General features: G+C 41.5%; 1 protein-coding gene across 2 annotated transcripts in view; it reads right to left on the bottom strand.

The window, feature by feature from the left end:
* Positions 1-2,093: 2,093 nt before the first annotated feature.
* The window catches only part of BMP1 (bone morphogenetic protein 1), a 148,005-nt gene continuing 127,171 nt past the window's right edge, over positions 2,094-22,927 (bottom strand). The window contains exons 14-20 of one of the 2 annotated variants that reach the window (XM_063311214.1): positions 21,580-21,740; positions 20,466-20,646; positions 7,971-8,096; positions 6,361-6,488; positions 5,460-5,673; positions 4,553-4,803; positions 2,094-3,263 (exon numbers count right to left, since the gene is read on the bottom strand). In XM_063311214.1, coding sequence (XP_063167284.1) covers positions 3,129-3,263; positions 4,553-4,803; positions 5,460-5,673; positions 6,361-6,488; positions 7,971-8,096; positions 20,466-20,646; positions 21,580-21,740 — 1,196 coding nt within the window. In that variant the 3' untranslated portion in view covers positions 2,094-3,128. Of the gene's footprint in view, positions 3,264-4,552; positions 4,804-5,459; positions 5,674-6,360; positions 6,489-7,970; positions 8,097-8,872; positions 9,311-20,465; positions 20,647-21,579; positions 21,741-22,927 lie in introns of those variants that run through there. The other variant, XM_063311215.1, reaches the window with a different exon arrangement.

Genomic DNA, 22,927 nt, shown 5'->3' with positions numbered 1-22,927 from the left:
AGTTCCTGTTCCTGAGACTTGAAGGAGGTAACATTCCAGCAGATTGTGCCATGCTGTGCCCTAGGAGTTGGCGATGCAACCTTCCACGTTCTGCATATTTGAGATATCAGTTTGATAGTAGTGATATGGAGGTTACAGGAAATATTTCCCAGCATAGTGATTTGAAATGAATGTTATTGTGCAGGTTTGATAGGTTCTTTCCATGAAGCAACATCCATTGGTGGTAATCTTATATGAAAACATTTCCATGTTTTTAGTCCTCTTTGAAATGGCCCTTTTATTGTCTCCACGGGATATTGGAAGCAACCTACATGATGCTTTGATGCACCCTTCTCATTTCACTCCATTGGCAATCCCCACATACATAACTTACGTTGTTTATAGAATGCAACCACTATAGTTTGGTTATATGTAAGCCTTCTGTCCAAATAAGCAGCCAAGGTTACAAGCAGGGGCAGTTAAAAAAGCCAAGATGTTGGTGGCTGTATCTGCATAGTTGACATCCAACACTTTTTAAACGTGTGCTGGGCATGTGTTACGTGTAAAAAAGCGAGGCTTCAATTATGCAGTCAGGGCCACCATGCAGGGATTATGCAGGGATTTTTTTGACCCTCACTTGCAGATAATCCTAGTTGTATGTAGCTCTATGAGCACTAGTAGAAAAGACGTGCAGTACAGTCTTAATTTGCAGCCCAAATCTGGGAGCCCTACTATAGCATTTCTTAAACTTCCTGCAACTGTGGATCATTAGAAGTTTGAGAAATGCTATAGTAGGCCTAGACAGTGGGCCTGGTACTGTCTCCTAAAGAATTTGCTAACTATCACCAATGAACTAACTGGAATCACACTAAGGCAGTGATTCTCATCATCTGACCACTCCTGGTTTGTAGAAGTCCACTAGTGTAATGGTATGTGGGAACGTGACCTTGAGAGATGGAGCGAAAAGATGCTGCCTAGGGAATGGTCAGATAAGAGAGGGCATAGCCCACAGCAGGAATGTGGATGGAGCAAGAGGCTCAGAAGGTACCCTCCCTAGCTTCTTGGATTGTAAAGGAGGCAGTGGGAGATTTGTACTTCAGACATGCAAAATTCTGTTAATGTAGCCTTACGATAAAGCAGAATTAGTTCATCTGGTCATGTTTCCTGTCTGGTCTTCCTGGGAAGGCTGACTACTAGATAATTTACCACAGCTTAAAATTAAATGGAACAGGATTGGTTATTCACTGAAAAACTATGAGTTCTTACGGCCTTAAAAATTGTAAGAAGGAGAGGCATTGTTTAATTGGGTGTCCCTTACATTTTCCAGTTAGTTCATTGGTGATAGTTAGCAAATTCTTTAGGAGACTGTACCAGGCCCCTTCTGCCTAGACAATGGTTCATGCATATTTCATGAAGCTCCCATCTCTTATTTTCTACACTTACTCAGAGCATAGCTTATCTCACGGGTTGGGCCAAGTCTAGTATGTCTGCGTTTAACCTGGAAAGGGCATGCAAATTGAGCATTTCCTCAGTCAGTCTCTGATCTGTTTGTGCAAAAGTTAGGACAGAAGTCATCCTGCTTATGCTGTCCCATGACTGGGCTGTCAAAACTCAACAGTGTAATGTTAAGCTGGTTGAGCATGTGTGCGAATTAAAAGCAAAGGGGGTTGCCTTCCAGAAACCATCTCTTATTTTCTCCCTAAACTTTCCCATTCTCCAAATGGACTGAAAAAATCCAGCCCAATCTCATACAGTAACTTCACAGGGATACTTCGTGCAGCCCTCCAGAAAATTGGGAGGGCACATTGTGGCTATCAACTGCCAAGCACCCTTGACCTATGCATAGAAAGTATGGCAATGCTGTAGGTGCTGTGAGCCTTTTTTGACCAACCTTCATTTCCCAGCAAACTCCCAGCCTGATTGCATATGTTGACTCAGCACTTGTTTCTCAGACACATCTAGGAAAAAGGGGCAAAACTCATGGTATCCATACATGTTGAAATTTAGATTAAAATTTCTGCTAGTCCCTGTATGTGATCTCTTTTGGTGGTCTCGAAAAGGATCCTTTCTTGGACTTCATAAGATGAACATAATATTTGATTCATAAAAATCTAGATCAAGAATTTATTTAGGTGGGGACAAGTTAAAAAGAATGGTTGTTGTTTTGTATATAAACCCACAATTACAACCAAAATTGATAATGACTGATGACCATGGCAGATATGTGGGGGTTGAAATGAAGTTGAATGAAACCAAGACCCTGGAATATATTAGGAATATATGCTGCAAATGAAATCAACACTATTGTTTTCCTATCATTTATTTGATCTTCCCCCTCCCTGAAGACCCATGAAGGATAAAATGTACTGATTGCTAGTCCTAAGAATGTGAAAGCACCCCAGAAAAGGAAGATTCTACCCACAGAAATAACAAGATTTGGATTCTCTGCCTGTGGCCCTTATTCTGTTTTTAGATTGGACTCTACAAGCGGGAAATGCACATTTTGCTTTTGTTTCAATTCAAATTTTAATTTAAAAAAAGTTAATGAAGGAGCAAGAACTTTTTCAAGTTACATTTTGTTTTCTTGGAGATGGAAGAATTAAAAAAATCACAAATGGTAAAGATTGAAAGAGGCTGATGGGCATCTCATTAGACGTACATGGAAGTGTGTTTATTACATCATTACAACAGACAGCTTCCGCACACACGGTAGCTGCTCCATTATGTTTGGTTCTGCGTTTTCAGACATCTCTGCTGGTAAACTTGCTTTATGGAGTCTGTAGAGGAAAATGCCTGCCTTTATTTTAAACCATAACCACAAGGATTGGGGGAGACAAAACTCAGAAGAAAGCTGCAAAGTGGTTAGTCCTGGAGATGTTTTGCTCAAGAAAGAAAAGAGGCACAGAAATGGACGTATTCTTTTTAAATGAAAGGATTCCCCCACTTCCCCAAATCTAGTCCACATGAGCAGCTGACAGCACCTTTATTTTTGTGTGAGTGTTTCACACTCTGAGGTGTACTGTGTATTTCTCCTTCCAGTTTATGTGAATTTTCTCCATAGATGTCTTTTTTTTCCCAAACAGTGGAAACCTGTCCCTCAAGTAATGGAAGGCTTGTTCTCACTTGAAGGGGTTTGGGTGGCTGGGATATCACTTCCGGGTGTGCAGCGTGTCCTGGAATTTGGTGCTGGTGTACCTTAGATGGAAACCCTTCTTGTTGATGGTGTCGTCTGAGTGAAATCTTACCATCATGGAGTCACCAGCAGAGTAGACCTCTTCTGGAGGCTAGCAGAAAGGGAAGATGGAGAGAAATGTTAAGGTGCGATAACTTGTGGTCCCAGGACTACACACAGTCTTTACAATCTTTTTTTTTTTTAGTGGCCTCCAGACTTCCTTCATTACATCTCCAACATTTGGTACCATAATTGCTCAAAACTGGCAGCGTTCTTTCCTTCATTTTGAGACCAGAAACACATGAAACCAGGAGGTAAAAATAAAAATGGGCTTAAGTAAAATAACCCCTGGACCACTAATCCCCAAGCAAGCAAAAAATCCCCACCACTGGCCACATGTGTGACATACAGCCCTGATAATTTTGCTTTATAGCCCCATTCCCTGTAATTTGTACCAAATGAGGTAACACCTAGAGCCTTAAATTAACACTGATCATCATAAAGAAAGCCAAGAAACAAAATGCTGTTGACATGGATATAAATCAGGTCACTCTTACAACAGGGTAAGTATTAAGTCTCCAGAACATCATGTTATAGGCTGATTTCATAGGTAAAAAAAAGAATTATACAGTCCATTGAAAGAATTTCCTCAAGAAGTACAAGACCAAATCTACATAGACAGACCTTACAAATTGCATCCAGGTATCTTCTGTCTCCTAGCCAAAAGACACATACTTTGATGCTCCATTTTTCCATAAAGAAATGGATTCCATAACAATGGAAGTATCTGAATATATTGCCTCTGTTTTCATACCACATGGTACCAATGCTCCTAGCTACCTATGAGATTCCAGATTTTTAAAAGAACACTGCAAACCATCAACAATTTTGCAGAAAACATAATTCTGATCACCAAGGGATACTGGTGTGTCACCAATTCATCACAGTGAATTATACCAAGGCCTGAGAGCCAGTTTGGTCTCATGGTTAAGGTGCCGGGCTAGAAACCAGGAGACTGTGAGTTCTAGTCCCACCTTAGGCATGAAAGCCGGCTGGGTGACCTTGGGCCAGTCCCTCCCTCTCAGCCCAACTCCCTGCAATGGAGACTAGCCTCCTCGTGGTGCACCCCGGACAACGTGACTTGTCATGGCTGAATAGTCTACGCAGCTGGCTGCTGGACCTCACAAGGATTTCCCAGCAAGAAAAAGCAGCATGAACACCGAACTGCTATGCCATACGATTAAAAACAAAATCCCAAGGCCTAAGATTTTCATATATTCTGCACCCATTTTTTCAAAGGCCAGGATGAACTCTGCCATCACATTTTTGTGCCATGTTTGTGCAGTAATGTTTTCCATGCAAAGTAATAGGGAGAGAAACATGCAATATAAAATATCTTACCCCAGAGCCACAGTAACGTCCCAGACGTGGAGCTGTTCCATCGTAGCCATCAAACAGTTCCATGTAGTCATAGCCACAGTCAGCCTCTTCCTCAATCTCAAATGTTTGAAAGATGAGCTCAACTCCATAGCCTTCCTCAGCCACAATCACCCATTCACAGTCTGAGCCCCCAGGATAGTTGTTGTCTCCAAACTGCGCATGGGAATAGAGGTCCTTGGTTTTCACTTCAGCTTGCATCTGGCCCCCACATTCTGGAAATAACAAAACAGACATACATACCTTACCAACCTTGGTACATCCAAAGTTGGGTTAGGGGGCAGGGACAGAAGCCTACAAGCTAAGAAAGAGGAAGGTCCCTTCCTGGTGGGCATGCAGTGCAACAGCTGAGCCTTGCTAGCTTCAGGAACACAAGTTCTAGGATTTTCTTAGTGGAGAAAAACTACTAGAAGTAATAGAACCTGGCTTATATTGGAGCAAGCTATTCTACAACTGTTTTCTGCTCTGACTGGCAGTGGAGGTGTCAGCAAGAAACCCTTCCCAACCTCTGCACCTTTGTTTTTAAAGCATTTTGTCAATTAACTATATTCTCATAGTATATGCTCAATATCCAGCTAGTCAAATTAATATATTTCATTATTCTTAACGTTATGAAGGGAAAGTGAAGAATGCAATGTCTTTAGCATCTACTTAAAATGTAATGTATAAAATACCACAAAGATGCTCCCCCAAACACATATGTATTTATTGTGGGGAACAATGAAGGGTGACGGTCCTGATCTACTAACAGCTTGAGCTGTGACGATGGGAACGTTAGAGGCATCTATCAGTTTTATTTATAAGGCCTTCCTCACTACTGTTCTGGTTTAGGTCTGCCAAAATTTAATACTGACCTAGCCTTGAGGGTTACCTGATGTATATGTTGCCTCAAAGCCTTTCTTTTGAATGGAGCTGTCTGAAAAGAATCTGAGGAACATCCTGTTGCTAGTAGAGTTGATAGGGTCCGGTTTTTTAGATCCACAGAATCGCCCCAGAACAGGAGATTTAGCATCTTTTCCATTGTAAACCTCTAGGTGATCATAGGTGCATTCTTGGTGGAGTTCAATATCCAGCTCCCTGAAGGTCTGAAAAAGAATTTCTGATTACAAAAAAACAAAACAAAAAAACCTCCACCAAAACCCAAAGGAAGACAGTGCATGTACAATACTTTTGTCAGCAACTAATTTTACTGGAGAATTACTTTGAGTTGGGGATAGAGCATTGCAGGACAGAACTTGTGAAATGAAATAGCTGGCCATCCTGTGGTTATAGTCATCATTCCCCAGAGATGCCAGATGTGACTAACAACACCAGTTGTGGAATCTCAGTACATTTCAGATGCTTTGGACTTCAGCTCCATAATGCCTACCTAGCTATGGTTCTATGTTGTTGTGGGAATTGAAATGTGACACTTCTGGTTGATATAATTTTGGGGAATGCTGTTGAACTGTACTAAAATGCTTGCAAATTTGGATGTCACTATCATATTTAAAATCACGTAATCCACAAAAGCCATGTGGGCAGAAGTTTTCTGTATTAATGAAGTGATGTAGGAGGACTATAGATAGTAACAAGTAGTCACATTGTTCAGATAATGCTTAAATTAGGACTTCGCTTCCCTAATAATTTTATTTTGTTCTTCTATAGTCAATAGAATGACTTTCTTTCCTTTGATGCACAGCATGGAATCATAGTCCATTATGGCAATAAGACTGGAATCTATTAATATCTGCATTTATTGTTATCTTACTATCTTCTTCCTGGTACTTTACCAGTTTGATATGGTGTCCTGGTGTAGTTGTTATTGCCCAGGTACATTCCTTCTTACTTGGGTATTTATTAGGCCAGTTTGGGCTGGTGATGGTTGCACTGATATATGTCATCTTGTGATCACAGCCAGCTATAAGAAAAATAAATTTGTAAGTAGACAAGTTTCAAAAGATTTCCTTTCTAAATCAATCCTGTTTGCATTTTTCCTTCAAATGCAGTGTCACTATATTGAGCTGTTACCAAATTTGACTTCAAAGAAAGATAGTGTCCTTGAACCAGGTTTAATTATACTTACTGAACCATATCTATCCACCTGAACCATATTTATTTACCTGAACCATATGTATCTATCAGGTCGGTATTGGCTTTATTTTATAGCATCTCAGCGAGAGATTTTCTCAAGACCTGCAACCTTGAAACTTTTAAACTGAAACTGGAATCTTCTGCATGGAAAGCATATCCTCTACCATTAATTGTCTGATATTTCCTGACAAGAAAATATCATGGGATGAATTGTCCAACAGACAGTATTTCCTTCAATATTCTGTAGAACTTTTAATGAAGACACTTTAGCATTTATGTTGTTCCCTCCTAGAACAATTTTTAAAATTTTACTTGCCCTCTATTAATTTTAAGATGAGCTCTAATAAGGTTAAGAACGTTGAATATTGGTTTTGTTTTGAAATTGTATCAGGCAGCCATTGTGATTTCTGCAGCACAGCATACTCCAGTGCTTTGTGGAATGCAAACTCCCAAATTTCCAGAATAGTCATCTGGTAAGAGAATTCTGGTCCCAGCACAACTGAAGGATGCCAGACTGGGGAAACCTCTGAGGCTTCAGGAGACGTAAATGATAAATATTACAAACAAATGCTTTCCAAAATAAGTGAAAACTCATACTATTTATTTCCACGGATAATCTACTCCAGTGTTTCTCAACCATAGCAATTTTAAGATGTGTGGACTTCAACTCCCAGAATTCCTCAGCCAGCCATGAAGTCCACACATCTTAAAACTGCTAAGGTTGAGAAACACTACCATAGAGTATAGAAACAAGAAAGATCATGATAATCCTCTGCCAAAATATATGGAAAAAAAACGGCACGGCCATATAGCTAACATTTAGTGGATGATGGAAAGAGCAAGCTAGTATCAAAAAGAACTCCGATTCTGTTTTACGCTGCTCCAAAGCTTTTGCTGTGTTGATCATTCAAGACCCTGGACGTCTTTCAAAGCAATGGGTATAGCCTGGCATCTGATTCTTCGGATAAGGAATCTGGACAATAACCAAGAAGCCACAGAATTTGGTAATACCAAGAGGTTTACTATTGGAAGAGGAGTCAGACAGGGCTGCGCTCTATCACTGTACCTGTCCAATCTACGAGGTCCATACGTCTTCATGACGCCATATTTGAAAAACACTGATCTAGATTGTAGGAGCGTCTCTTGCAAAGATACGTGATGCAAATGTATTGCCATGGATATGGAGAGTATCCATAGAGCAGACAGCTTGACCCAAATAGTTTTCTTTGCATATGGATTTTAGAAAAGGCAGCAGTCTTTGGAGACTCACAATGGGAGCCCTTTTCATTAAGAAAATAAGGTGAAATACCTTCTTTACAGTCATGCTTGTTGTCATGCAGCACAAAGCCACTGCGGCATTGGCACTCATAGCTGCCAAAAGTGTTGAGACATTCATGTTGGCATCCCCCATTATCCTTCGAACATTCATCTTTGTCTAGGAGAGAAGTGTCAATTGCTTAGCAGACTGCCCCATACTGACTGACATGATCACTGCAGGCAACTGGACTACATTCACATAAGCTCAGTTATTAAAAAAAAAAAGACAGTATCTTCCTGTATTTGAACTTCTTTCTTAAAATCTATGTCTTACCACATTCCTTGCAGCCTCTTCTTCAGTGGGAGAGTAAAACTCAGTGAAATGTGGAGCCAGTTTATTCAATAAGCAGAATAGAATAGTCACTTTTCTGTTTTATTAGTCCATAGACGTTACACACTCAAATTTCCCCACGCCTCTACAAATTATCTGCAGATAATAATGGAGTGTCAAGAGGACTTCAGCCTGACTTCCTCCCTGGCACTTGACTCTGATAATGCTATAAACTGGGCTTCTCCTACCACTGTTTGCCTCTTCATCTTATTCTTGGTCATACCCAAAATAAACGGTGGTTGCTGTTCTTAGGCCATGTCTCAATAACTGCTGCTACACTGCTCCAAGCTTTTCGTAGAATTTGCCTTTTCCACGTAAAAGCAAGCTATAAAGCCACAGGCTGCTCGTACGCTTAGCCACACCTAGCTGATCTAGAAATAAATCTATAACCAGCAAAATCAGCATTCAACCGAAAGGTGGCAAGTAAGAGAAAGCCAAACCATGCCCACAATTCTAGCCAACGAACAGCCGAAGTCACATTTACATCTAGAATGGGCATAACCATTACCTGCTTACTGAACAGATGACTGAGTTTAAAAACAGACACAGTGACAACAAGGAGATGCAGAAAAGAGAACAGGACAAAGCGTCCCTCTTTACTTATCAACAGTAAATGTCACAGACACAATAAAAATGCAATACAAAATCAGCTGGTCCATGACAAACCAGAGGAATTAAACATTTCAGGGCATTAATTATTATTATTATTATTATTATTTTTTAAAAAAACAGCTATCAGTTCAGTCAAGTAAGACTTTGGGGAGCATTGTCAGGGAATGAATGTGGCCATTCTCTTGATAGTAAACACTCCAAGCTTAACACAGAACCAAGGAAAGGAAGTTCTCCCTGTCCCTGGGGAAAGAGGAACATTGGCGATTTGGGTCCTTTGGAGTTCCTGAGAAACAAACAGAATGGCAGCCAAGTTCATTATTAGGCTTTTGTGCGCTTCTTCAGGCGATATTTCAAGCCAGGAGGACGCATTTTGGGTGGCTGAATCCTTCCTGAAATGAGACAGGGAAAAAAGATGAAAAAACTGTAAGAGAGAATGTCCACATGATAGTGTAAAGGGATGATGGATGGGGGAATAAAGTTGTTCTTAAATAATCAGTTGGAGGGGCATGCAGGAGAGAGGCCATACTTTTACAGTAGATACCAGAAACAGCCAAATTAAGAAGAAGCTAAGGCACAGGTTGGCATACAGTTATAGAAAAGAGACTGCACAACGGAGCAGCATTAAAATCTAGTAGAAGCCAGAAAGGAACTTAACAGCTGATTCAAGATAAACCACAGTTCTAACACTTCTGGATAATCTTCAAAAGTGATGGCTAGTTGAGGAAGGCAACTTCGGTATGGGTGATCCAACTGTTTAGAATAGAGAGAGTGTTGGGATCCAGGAAGAATGTGGTCCAAATGCCAAGAATTCTGGGAAGATGAAAAGACTACTCCATCTCATCAGACCAGCAGATTTATCTGTCCAGAAGCTTTGGGATGCAATGCAAGGGTTGACTCTGGGAGTGATCCCAAGGATACAGACTTGAGATTTCCAACTAAGGCCTCAGAGCAAGTCCTCCTAGCAAAACTCTAGATTCTAGGAAGCAGCAGCAGGAGACAACAAAGGGACAAGAACTACGTTGGAAGCCCTTTTTTAACTAAAAGTTGAATTACCATGGTGATCCAAACTGGCAGGCAGGACTAAGGCTATACCTGAGCCCAGGAGAGGCAGGCCTGTTCACCACATTAACATTTCAGCAGCTGTTTTGAAACTGGTCATGGTTAGAGTAGCAACTCAATTACTGGAGGTCCCAATGACCTGACCTGCCTTTCTATTTTGTCTGTAACTGCACAACTTTCACTAAAATTCTGGAACAGCAAGTCTTTTCTTGCCAGCTGACATTTTCAGAGTGAGTTTTCCCCCCTCCACTCCAGAAGACTCTGTGACTCTGCATCTGCTGGGCTGAATGTGGGCTTTTATTGCTGGAACATCAGGTGCAAATCAGACAAATAAAGTGCAATTGCCTTCCATACTCTATACAATTTCAAAGTAACCCTCAGGGGCTGCCAGACAAGGCTTTTATCATAAAATCGTCCTGGGTTTCTTCACAGCATTTTATACAAGCAATCTAGACATTACCGTTCATCATTTGTAATTCTCTTGGCCCTTCCCATCGCTCCCATCATTTTCTCCATCTTTAGTGGGAAAATTGTAATGGCTGCACAATGCCCATGGATTGGCACTCCCAGAGTTCTCCATCCCCATGGGTGAGCAGTCTGCATGCATCCCAATGCAGCTGATGGGTTATTCCCAAGTAAATCTGCGGTCAAGGCTCTTCTCACCCTGAACGTTGGAAGTTCCTCATTTAAAGAACTCACTTTTTCACAAATAAACCCAGAAGTGGCAATGTTCATTGAGGAAGTGGCTCACATTCTGCCAGCTTTTCTCTGCACATATCTCAGAAAAATAGCTTATGCAAACATGTGCTCTTCACTACTACTAATCAAGCATCATATCCCATTATGAGACACTTTGATCTTGAAATGACACTAACCAAGTACCATTTCAGCCTCTGATATAGTATCTTAATTACACACCCACAGCATAAGGGAAACACATATGGTACACACTTCCACTGCGTGTGCCGCTCAAAGCACAGAAACACACAAATGGAAGGAAACCTAAAGAGGGTACGTATCGGAATTGCAGACAGGGATAAACACTGGCAGGCAAATCAAATGAATTACAGGAAATATAAACATAACCAAAAGATAAACAAACAGGCAAATCCCATTTTAAGCAGTATTGTACAATGCTAACCTGGAACAATCTTTGATCCCCAAGTGTGTTGGGGAACCTGCTGATAAATACCATAGTTTTACAACTATCTAAATTGTATTCCAGAATGTAACAGTCACGTAAAGAGGGATCTTACCTGGAAGCTGAATTTGTGAGCCAGCATGTTGACAAGTTTTCCTGATGAATCATCAGAGAAGCACCAGGTTCCTGCAGCACTTTCAGTCTTATTTTTCATTTAGCAGAAATGATATAGAGTGACTTGCTTACCATCTCCTCCTATCTTTTGGTCGCTTCCTGCTTTGCTCAGTGGGATTTTCATATTACCCAATACTTCCACAAGTGGGCTTAGCTTCCCTTCATCACGCAACAACACCCTTCATATTATTTTGTTCCCATTGTGTTAAGAAAAATAACTTCTCTGCAAATATGTGCACAAATCTGTCCTCGCTGGGATAAAGCACTAACTTATTCTTCCTCCTTCTACTGTGGCTTTAAATGTACCTGGAGCCCAGAGAATCTGGGGATGGTTACAAGAGAGTCTAAGGGCACTTTCACATGGCACTGTTTCTATTCCCCAATTCCTCAAATGCAGTTTCAAGCTGCTGATTGTCCTCAAAACATGGAGCACGTGTTAAGAACCCAGTCAAACCACCAGTGCTCTGTGTCTCTCTAACTGAATAATCAAAGCCTGGGAAAAGGCCTCATGCTATCAGGGTCTTGCCAAGTGAATTTCACACAAAAAGGACATGAAATAAATTATTTTTAGTTCATGTGTTGTTGTGGTCACTTGCAAAACAAACAACAAACAACCCTAAGTGTTTGTCATGGGATTAAATGGCTGGGTTACTAAACTATCATTCCTCCTTTATTAAAAATTCCATCAAGCTATGAACGTGGCAGAATATTATGTCATTTACTTTGTAACCAAGCTATTCCTCAATACTTCTAACCATGGTTATAGGCTATAGTGGCAGCTGACGTGGGAAAGAGCAAGTGACAAGTTCTGAATACAGGTAGTCCCCGCTTAACGACCATTCATTTAGCAGCTGTTCGAAGTTACAATGATGCTGGAAAAGGTGACTTACGACCGATCCTCACACTTATGATAATCACAGCATCTCCACAGTTATGAGATTGCCATTTGCGACCTTCCCAGCCAGCTTCCAACAAGCAAACTCAATGGGGAACCCAGCGGAAGTCACAAATCACAGTCACATGATGTCACACTTAATGACCACGGGTCATTCGTTTAATGACTGCAACTAGGACTGCTGGAAGTGCCGTCACTAAGTGGGGTGGTCACGTTTTTTGCTTAACAACTGCTTTACTTAGTAACAGAGTTGCCAGTCCCAATTAGGGTTGTTAAGCGAGGATTACCTGTAAAGGTTGCTCTTTTAGTCTGCAAGAACTGGAACTCTTTGCAAAAATACTTCTCAATTGTTATATTTTCCTCTCAACTAGAGTAACAAAACCTGAAAATTCATGGAGGAACTATTTGAGTCGCTGAAGCTCAGAAGTTGGGAACAAAGTTGAGGCAACCCATCTGAGTGGAACATGAACCACCTGCAGAGCTGCAGAGTTGCAAAAACAAGGATAACGCTCCCCACTGCCTCCAATCTGGGCTACATTGCAGGTTAGCCAAAAATAAATTAAGCCAGTTTTCAAACTCAGCAACACTGTGAGATCACAGGGGTCTGGAGTTGCTTTTTTAAACTGGCTCAGAGCCCTTGTGTCAACGTGCATTTAGAATTACTTTTCAGTTACTGAGCTACTTAGTAAAAGAAATGAACTCTGAAACTGGAGTGACAAACATCTTTGGACAAGGAATCCAATTTTGGCTTCATCTTTTCAGTGGAGGTCAAAAATGTGATACCACAACTGGATGAAAAGAGACAAAAGGGAAGGAAATGGTTTGTGGGTTCATGTTTTCAATACCTGCCAACACAAATTAAATTTTACTGATTTACGTCATCCAATCTTCCTGAACCCAATACCCTCTAGATGTGTTGGACTACAATTCCCATTACCCTCAGCCGGCATTGTCCACCAGATGGGGAAAGCTGATATGATCCTGCATAGTCACCATGACAGACTACCACTGGCAGATACCGGCATAATGGTATACAGAGATATAAATAGTAATACAAAATATAACACACCCAGGGGCTTCTTATCAACCTCTCGTGCCTGACGGATATCCTATCTTTAGCAAAATTTAAGTCTGATGTGTGACAAAAGGATTTTGTTGTTTTTCTCCTCCTTTTAAAAATGAAAGAAAAAGGGGATGGGGCCACCAGCTCCATCCATTATGAGTCTGTTGGAGTTGACCACATTGGTGTTCTTCACAAAGGACGAGACAAACGACAGTCCCCTTTGCTAGTTCACAAGTAAATCGAGCTCCAGATGAAAGAGGCCACATGAGGAACCCCCATTGATCTGCCATTAGAAACAGTAGCAAATGATGGGGCAACTGTTCTCGTGGGCACGAAACAGACTCCCTTTTCCCCATTGCTACGGATAGGATGCAAGAAAAAAAAAAGTCCTGCTGCTCTTTCCTGTAGCACACTGAATTTTTTTTAGATGTAAGAATATGCAAGCTTTTGAGTTGCGGAGAACTGAAAGGTGGTGACTACATTACCAATACAAATAGTTATTTCCCCCTTTAAATAGGTAAAAGTACTTTTTTAATGGCATTTGTCGGAAATGGGCTTCTCATCCCATGGAAGGACCCACATCTACAAACACGGGGGTTAAAAACAACGCTACGTGGAAGTGGATCTGCACGTATTCCTACTGGAAATAATTTTCTGCCCTGCCATAGCTCTGACATCCACTTATCTTCCATTTTTGATGTGGATCGCTTGGGAGTCCCATCCACTGGATATACTGAGTAGTGAGCTGTTTGCAGGGATTGTAGGGCGGGAGAGGTGATCTGTGCAGATATATCTTAAAACATTTCACCCCGCAGGGACCCTAATTCCCAAATGTTTCTATAGATAGTCCTCACTTAATGACCATTCATTTAGAGATGGTTTGGACTTACAATGGTGCTGAAAAATCTGACTTGTGACAGGTCCTCACACTTATGACCATTGCAGCATCCCTGTGGTCACATGATCTCAATTTGGGCACTTGGCAACCAGTTCACGTTTACGACTGTCACAGAGTCTTGCAGTCATGTGATTGCCATTTTCAACCTTCCCAGCCAGCTTCTGGCAGGCAAAATCAGTGGGGAACTGCATGATTCGCTTAATGACTGTGTGGTTCACTTAATGAGTCCCTCCATTTGGAGGAGATGGGCAGTGACAAATTTGATAGATAAATAAATAATGATTGCTGCAAGGAGGTCGTAACTGGGTCAGATTCACTTAATGACTGCATTGCTTAGCAGCTGAAATTCCAGTCCCAATTGTGGTCATTAAGCGAGGACTATCAGTACCAATATTGGTATTCATGCCTCCTTTTAGGGCTAAAAGAGGGACAGTGAGAATATTTAAATAAGAGAATGGATAACAAATGCACAGCACTTAAGGTGGGAAAACCAAGTTCAGCTTCCTCCTTGAGTCACATCACTGAATGCTGCTTGTTGCTATAAAACTGAATTATGAGGTCCTTAAGTCAGGACGATCAGTTCATGCCCACCTACAGATAAACTGATGGAAGTTTGACAAGCCCGCATCCCTATGGCATAAAACGCCTGCTTTTGTATCAGTCTCTGCTGTCTTCTTTATGGCTACCATTTTGGCCTTACAATTCAGTGCTACCCAGAAGCTTGCGTGGTTCCTCGTCGTGTACTTTTGATTCCACCCCCACATCTACTTTATGATTTATCTACTAGGGATGAGGCAAGATGCCGACTAGAAAGGAACCTGGGTACTTAATGGCCTTATTTGCTCAAGGTGCTTAGATCATGGTGCAAGCCCTCTAACCCAGTTAAATAACCCCAGCACAAATCCGGAAGGTTAAACTAACTCTTGCTGGTCAAGCATACTGTGGGATCTGTTGACTGTGAGACAAAAGCTCCCATCTTACAGGGCTTCAGGAGGACCTCTACTTCTGGTTTTATTTTTGCCCTCCTTGGCAGCTATAGGAGGTGTGGGGCAGAAATGGGTAGGAGTGCATAAGCCCCTTTCCCAAACCAACCCAGGGATGCTGACCCCTTAAACTAGAACAAAGAAAAAGAGAACAAGGTACTCACCCTGCTGCCCCTGAGGTCCTCTTGGCTGAGTTTGATTCTAGGAATGTTCTGGCTTCTTGGTCGCTGGAGGAATCCTTGGAAGCTTTATGGGCCTTGTTTTTATTTTTTAAAAATCAAATCATATCCCAACTCCAACTAAATGGCTTTTGGTCTAGCTGAAACTTCCCCAGTTACCAGCATGGGAGAGTGCCATTCATCAACTATGTCTGTTAGAAGCTTGGTTTACTCAAGGTCTTTGGCAAGAACTTACAGGTAGTCCTTGTTTAGCAACCACAACAGTGACCGGCAAGTCGGTTGTTAAGCAAAGTGGTCGCTAAGTGAAATCGCTACAGTGCTTGTGATCTTACTTCAGCTTTCCTTTGCTTTACAGACCTGCAAAGGTCGTAAATGTGAGGATTGGTCGTAAGGTTACTTTCTCATCACCGCTTTAACTGCAGTCACTATACGAGGACTACCTGTACTAAGAACTCAGAGACATTTTCTGAGCTGGAAGGCAACAATGGTGCATCATGAAGTGGTTGTGGGAGAGGAGGAAAGGGATCAAGCAGATGGAAGATTGTATACATCTTAAACTCATCCCATACAGCACATAACTTAGAGCAGGCTAATCAATCCAACTGACTGCCATGTTATTTTACAGATGAGCACAGCTTTGAAAAAAATACTGCTCAGAATCCAAGCCTGAGCAGCCATTACTCAGTGCCTAAACACTGTCAACATGGCATGCAGCTCCATAAACAGGAACCATAATTTTTTAATTGGTATTTCAGCAATTTCTATGGCATGAATTCCTGCCACTTATGTATGTGAGCTGGACTGGTCTGTGTTGGAATCTGCTTAGACAAACGTTGTCCCAGACTGATGATGCCTTTGTTGCAGTGATACAAAAGTAACACAACATTGAAACACAAGACAACATAAGCAGGTAATGGTTTCCCAACATTGTCTCCTTTTTCTGAGATCCTAGCAAGCATTAAAATAGTCTGGCTACACATGGTTTACTCAAGCAAGGTGGGGAGGGGGGTGGAAATCTTGCTCCATCTTACATGCCACACAGAACACACACAATACACCGATCATTTCTGCAAGAATGCGAACAATCTTCAAAATCATTCCATCTAGAAGAAAATGGGTACTTCCTTATCAGCTAGCCTACATTGAGGTTTGTCAAGGCAAGCAGAAAGACGGGGAAGGTGCTGTTGAGCCCAGCAAAAGTCCTCTGACCTCTGCAAGAGTAAACAAGAGGCCTGCCATGGGACTGCCAGCTGTGGAGCACCTGTGTGGCAGGGTGGGGACAGTAAAGAAATGCATCACTAGACCAAGCCAAAGAGAGCACGCAGGGCACCTAGGACCATAACACAAGCAGAAGGAGCCATCCATCCGTGGAGTTTAAAGCCTTGGTGAGTGTGCTAGACAGACAGATTTAATCAACACAGGCTTAGAGGATGCAGTGACTTAAGAAGAGAGGTGTGGCTTGAAACAGGAAGTGCTGTGGGCTTTCAGTGCTTAAGGAGGGCACATCTGGTTCTGAACCTGCACTGGTACCAACAGTAGCTTTGAGATCCAGCTTTTCCAAGGTGTGGTTTATAATTGGAATGGGATGGGATAGAAGGAACGGACAGAACAGGTGTGATTATGGTCATAGACCAAAAATGGAAAGACCCATCATAGTAAAACATTGCATAACCATAACAGTTACAGCTCACAGGAAGGCAGAGTTTATACCCAGCTAACACAACTTACCAATGCTTAGGGAAACAGAATTGTCTAATGTAAACAAAGTAAGTCAGAATTCCCTGGGAATTTAAAGAGGAGCAGGGAAGTCAACTGCCAACAGACTCCCTATGGAACTGGCAGTATGACAAAATAAGGACTGCAGTTTCTATTGCACCCACATCACAGGGACACCATTCTTCAGCAAAGGGGTTTTTCCTGCACTTCCTTTCCAATGCTGCTGTGGGGAGAGGCTTAAAGCTCTCCTGAATTTAACAGGTCGATTTGTACTTTGGAAAACCATTGTTAACAAATATGTCAGGGCAAGCTGCATAATCCAATGGATCTTCTATGTCTAGAATTCTGTGTTTCAAAACTGAATTGCCTTGCTTTAGCTCCAAGGGCCAGAGCTAAGCTTTCAGGGAATTTGAGATGCACCAGCTGAGGAAGTTTTGAAAGGGAAAATGTAAGAACAGCAAAGTACTTCCTATTTGGTAGACACAGCATAAAGTAGCTCACTGTGTTACAAATCTACCTCCAATAAATGTATAGTTCACCACTTCCAATAGGGGATTCCCTCCCCCTGAAACATTCTTGTTTCAGAATAAGAATGTACCCGATCATAACAGTAGGAGAGCCTTTCCATATAATTTTCGTGGCAAGGTTTTTGCAAGGTAGGTTGCCAGATCTTACCTTAACCCTCCCCATTCATCAGGGCTTGGGAGCATATAAAACCAGACATATCGCTGGTGGGCAAAATCACAAAACTCTGCCTTACTTATTTTGGCTGTGTCGTGCGATCAAATTCACTGGAACAGGCAGTTATGCTTGGAATGGCCAGCGGTAAAAGGAAATGAGGCCGCCAAAAAACACGGTGGCTAGACGCTATCAAGGCTGACACCAGCCAGAGCATAAAACAACTAAAAGAAGCCATACAAGACTGGAAAAGGCGGAGAGAGCTGGTCCATGGAATCGCAAAGAATCAGGCACGATTGAACGGATAGCCTCAGCATCAGCATCATCGTCATAAACAGTAGGAGAGGAACATTACATTCCTTTCTACCACTTCCCTGCTCCTCCATCAAACAGCTGCTTCTACAACCCCGTGGAAGCAATTTGTATTTAAAACTTCCTGCATTATTAGTGGCTAAGTCATATTTAACATCTCATGTAGTTTGCCCCTATGATGGGCCCTTAAAACTATTTGCCATATTTACTTGCTGTTCAGAGACACACATGCTGACCCAAGCTCAGTGTTTTCAGCTAGGATGTTGCTTCTCTGCACTCAGGGGTATCTGCAGGGTGTGGCCAAAATGGTCAAGATGAAAGCCACCACAAAGTCACTTCTTTGTAATTTTAGAAGTTATTATATCATTCTAGTGTCTATTTTATAGTTTAAATATAGACTGAACCCTGGACCTCACTCATAGATGTTAGTTAGGTTGTTTTATAGATGTATTTTAACTTTGTCTTGAATTTTATTTCGTTTATTATCTATTAAGATAGATTTATATATATTCACTAAGCATGCTGCTTGTACTGGTCTGCAACTGTAATAAATAAATAAATAAATAAATAAATAGATTGATTAATTGAACACCGCAATTGAAATTCTGCTTATTTTTTATGTGCATCACTTAAAAAAACCAGGTGGGGCTTTGATTGCACTATTGTGGCCACCATCTTGACTTTTTTGACCACGTGCTGCAGACACCCCTGTGGTCTGTAAACCAAAGCACTGGCATAATATCTGTGATAATATTTTTAAAAAGCCAACAGGATTTGAAATGAGGACTGGGAATCTTGTCATTTTGGCAGCCAGGAAGTCTTATCATGGATGGTCTACCAGTTAGTAGAAGTATTTTGATTACTACCAGGAAAAGACATGCTTATCAACTGCTCTTTGATACTACTTAGTCATGCGCACATGTTGAAAGAAGAAAGGAAGTGGGGTGGCTTTGGTAGAGGTGAGTACTGTACCCACAGTATTTCTCATAGCCATTTCTTATAGGTCATTCTTAAGTCTGTGTATGGATAAGAGACAGACAGACACCCTGTTTGCATGATGTACTTCTCTGGGTCAAGAAGGGAAGGGGAAATGTGTTGTGTGAATACCCTAAACTGGGTACCAAAATCAGTCAGCTAACACCGAGGGGATGAGTTTTAGCCCTAGAGAACCCTGGAGATCATTGGGGCTGTGGGGAACATCTAGAACAGGGTTTCTCAACTGGGGTTCCATGGCACCTTCAGGTTCCGTGAGAGGTCACTAGGGGTTTATTTATTTATTTATATGTATATTTATTTATTGAATTTGTCACTGCCCATCTCCTCCCACCAGAGGGACTTTGGGCAGTTTACAATAAAAACAGTCAATTAAAACAATAGGCATAAAATATAAATACTGTACAATACATAAAATGGAATTACAATTAGCAATAAATATAAATATAAAAATAAGAATAAGAATAAGAATAAAATCCAAGTGGCAGAAGGTCTAATTCAGTCCATGTGTTCCCTGGGAGATCACGATTTATTTAAAAAATTATTTCAAATCTGGGCAACTTCACATTAAAGAGTTAAGTTTCATCCTTCATTTTTAGTTTAAGAACACTGTTAATGCACACACACAGACACACAAACACACAAACACACAAACACAGGCCTACCCATGAAACAAATATAATAATGTTGTAACTTCTGGCCTTTGAGCCTGAATGTGCAGGGGTCCCCCGAGGCCTGGAAAATATTTCAAGGGTTCCTCCAGGGTCAGAAGGTTGAGAAAGGCTGATCTAGAAGGCAGCCATGTACAGTACATGATTTACTGAGCAGTTCACTAATTATTTCGCTTTCCAAGGACTTCTCTAGGTAATTGTTGCTACTCTGTTAGTTTTCACATGTGCCAAAAAAGGGTATGGAGTGGGTATGCCCCCCGCCCCGACTCTGTGGTGATGCTGACTCTAATTGGAACCCTGGAAATTACAGATCAGAGCCTCCTGGCTCTACTGCCAGAGCCGGGAGGGGTATAAAATGGCTGCTGAATGACAGACCATGCCTTGCCAGCGCACAGTTGACTAGGGTGGGGGATGGCAGAGTCAACTGTGTTTGAGAACATGAGGGGAGAGAGAGAGAGAATGAGAGAGAGAAGCTTTTGAGCTGTATCTGCCATGGTGCAAACCTGCTAGGCCAAAGGAAGTTTGGGACAAGGTGGACCAGTCTTATTTTGCCAGTGATGTGTTTCCCAACGTGCAATGACAACTGCTTCCTCCTTCAGGGGTATGCCAATAAAACTAAGCCCAGAGTTCCTTTTCTAAAAATGTAGTATCTTCCACCTGGAGGAATCAGGCACTGCATCCTCTAAACATGGGTAAACTGTTTAAAAGGGGTGCATTAGTTGCTGGAGTGGGAAGAAGCAGAAGACAGACAGGCATGCTTTCAAAAGACCAAGTGGCTCTACCTGAGAAGAAGTGAGCTCGGAAGCCCTTCTTGGAAATGGTGTTGTCAGACTTGAACTCAATGCGCATGTTGTTGTGCTGGGAGGTGATCACGTCGGGCTTTTCTACTCCACAGAACTTCCCATGTAGATGGGTGTCAGAGTTGATGCCGCTGTGCACTTCTATGAAGTCATACTTGCATACCTAATGGGAAAGGCAGGCAGAAATAATTCCCTAGGTTTGGGGGAACAAGTAGGAAGGTGGACAGAACTGGCCCAAGCCAAGGTTTTGTTCTGCGTGGAAACACATCTTCCCTTTTGATACATAATACCATCCTCCCACAAATATTTGGGATCCTTTGACAGCACTCTTACTGATTGAATTCATTCGGGAATCGCTTTCTTATTTAGAACATGAAGAATGATTTCCTTTTTATTTTAATTACTGCCTCCAACAAAATAAGACAAGGTTTTTCTTAGTTAAAATGGAATAGCCATACAGGCTCGGACTGAAAGTCTGACTCAGTCCGCTTAAGAATCCATTTCCCAGTGTTGCCATCCCAACAGCTGTCAAATGACCAGATGAAACCATGATGCCTAACAACCCCAAATCAACCCTCTTCATTAATTTCTCTAAATCCCCTTCCAAACCAATTATTCCAGTAATTACCACTAGCAGTGAGTTCCATTGTGTAAATAAGCTTTTGACATGATTCTTGTGCCCATTAATTTCATTCACTTCAGATTATATGGTTACACACAGGGAGATGATAAATATATTTTCATCAGCTTTCACCACATAATATTATTCTTCTATTTATCATTTCCCTTCTCCTCCCACTCTCATTTCTTTACTCATCTTTCCAGTACTAGTCACCCAAGATGTAGAAACATATGAGATCTATGGCATAGAGTAAAGCCAGTTTGATGGCTGCCCTGCTGTTGCAGAACAACCTTCTTCAGAAATCTCCCTTCTGTCCTTCAGAAAGCAGTATAAAGCCCCAAGGCACTACATCCTCCATGTAATTTATTTAACTGACACCCCTATCCCCCATCAGTTAAATTCAACAGCATCTCAAGAGCTCCGGGTATCCATCTGTGTTAATATAGGATCTTCTTCGTAAAGGAAAACACTCACATCATTGCCTTCTGTCTGAAAGAAGTCAAATAGCAGGGATATGCGATACTGAGTGGGTGCCACCAGCTGCCAGATACAATGCTTGTTGGGTGGATATTCCTTCGGCCATCCAGGACTTGTGATGGTGCCATTGAGTTTGGCGAGGATCCCGCCACAGGCAGCTGCAAGATAGAAAACTGAACATGGAGGCTGCATACATCTTATACCTTGTAGGTTGACCATGGCTGTGGATCTCTATTCTAGGAGAAACTGAGGGTGATCAGATTTCTTTACTAGGCACCACAGAACTACCTTCTTCTATGTTCCTTTCCATATTCATCTTGCCTGTTATTGCCTGCTGCTCTGGCCACATGAGGTATGATAAGCTTTTATGAGGAGGAAGAGCTTTTAAATCAGGCTATGCAGGCCTTCAGGTCCTATTCTGAAAAAGTGCTTCGTAAGAAGGCCAGTGTAACATCTTTCTGGATCATGTCACGGTCTGCCTTTCTGGAGTGGAATCCCCATTAGTACAAAGCCCATTTTTAAAAACTGGCCTCAGTCTGTACAATTCTCTCCCTTAAAAAAGGGTTGTCAGGACTCAACCCAACACCAGGTTTCATTAACCTTCCCTTGCAGGACTGAATCTGTCTTTCTGGGGAGGGCATGGTTGAATCAACATCCCACGTTCTGCTGAGTTGTCCATTGTACCATACACGGTGCTCTGAATCAATATTACTCCTCTGTGCTATCACTCCAACTGTACTGGGAAAGACAACTTGTGCTTTTTATTAGCCAATGAATCCTCAGAAATCTTTTAAAAGGTGGCAAAGAATTGCTCAGTTATGATCACAGTTAAGGAAACTTTGGGTATAATCAAGTTTTGTCCCATATTAGAAGTTATTAGCTACCTTCTTTTCCAATACTTTAGTTCGCAGGTTGCTGTCCATTTTATATATAGGTATCAAAGTATTATACCTATAATATATATACTCCGGTTTCTCTTCAGATGGTACAATTCTTCAGATCATTTTGGTTTAGGACCACAAATAAATACTGTAAACTTTGAAATTAGAGAAATGCCCTAGGATTCTTCAGGTGGGTGGTTAAGGCCTTACTTTGGTAAGAACCTCCAGGCTGATATAATTCAACTTTTAAACTTTTCTATTATCAAATAACAGTTGTTACTGGTGTAGCCTGCATCAATAATATTCGATGCTAAGGCAAGATTGTATTTTATTCTCCAGTTATTTTTTAGATTCATAGTGGTTTATCTTGTATTCATTTGTGGCTTATGGTGTGCTATAAGCTGCTTTTGGTTGAATTGGATGCAGGAGATAGGTGTACACGTTCGTAAAACCGGACCACATGT

Source organism: Candoia aspera, chromosome 9 (genome assembly GCF_035149785.1).
Source record: "Candoia aspera isolate rCanAsp1 chromosome 9, rCanAsp1.hap2, whole genome shotgun sequence".
Taxonomy (NCBI): Eukaryota; Metazoa; Chordata; class Lepidosauria; order Squamata; family Boidae; genus Candoia; species Candoia aspera.
This window is presented reverse-complemented; position numbering and strand designations above follow the sequence as displayed.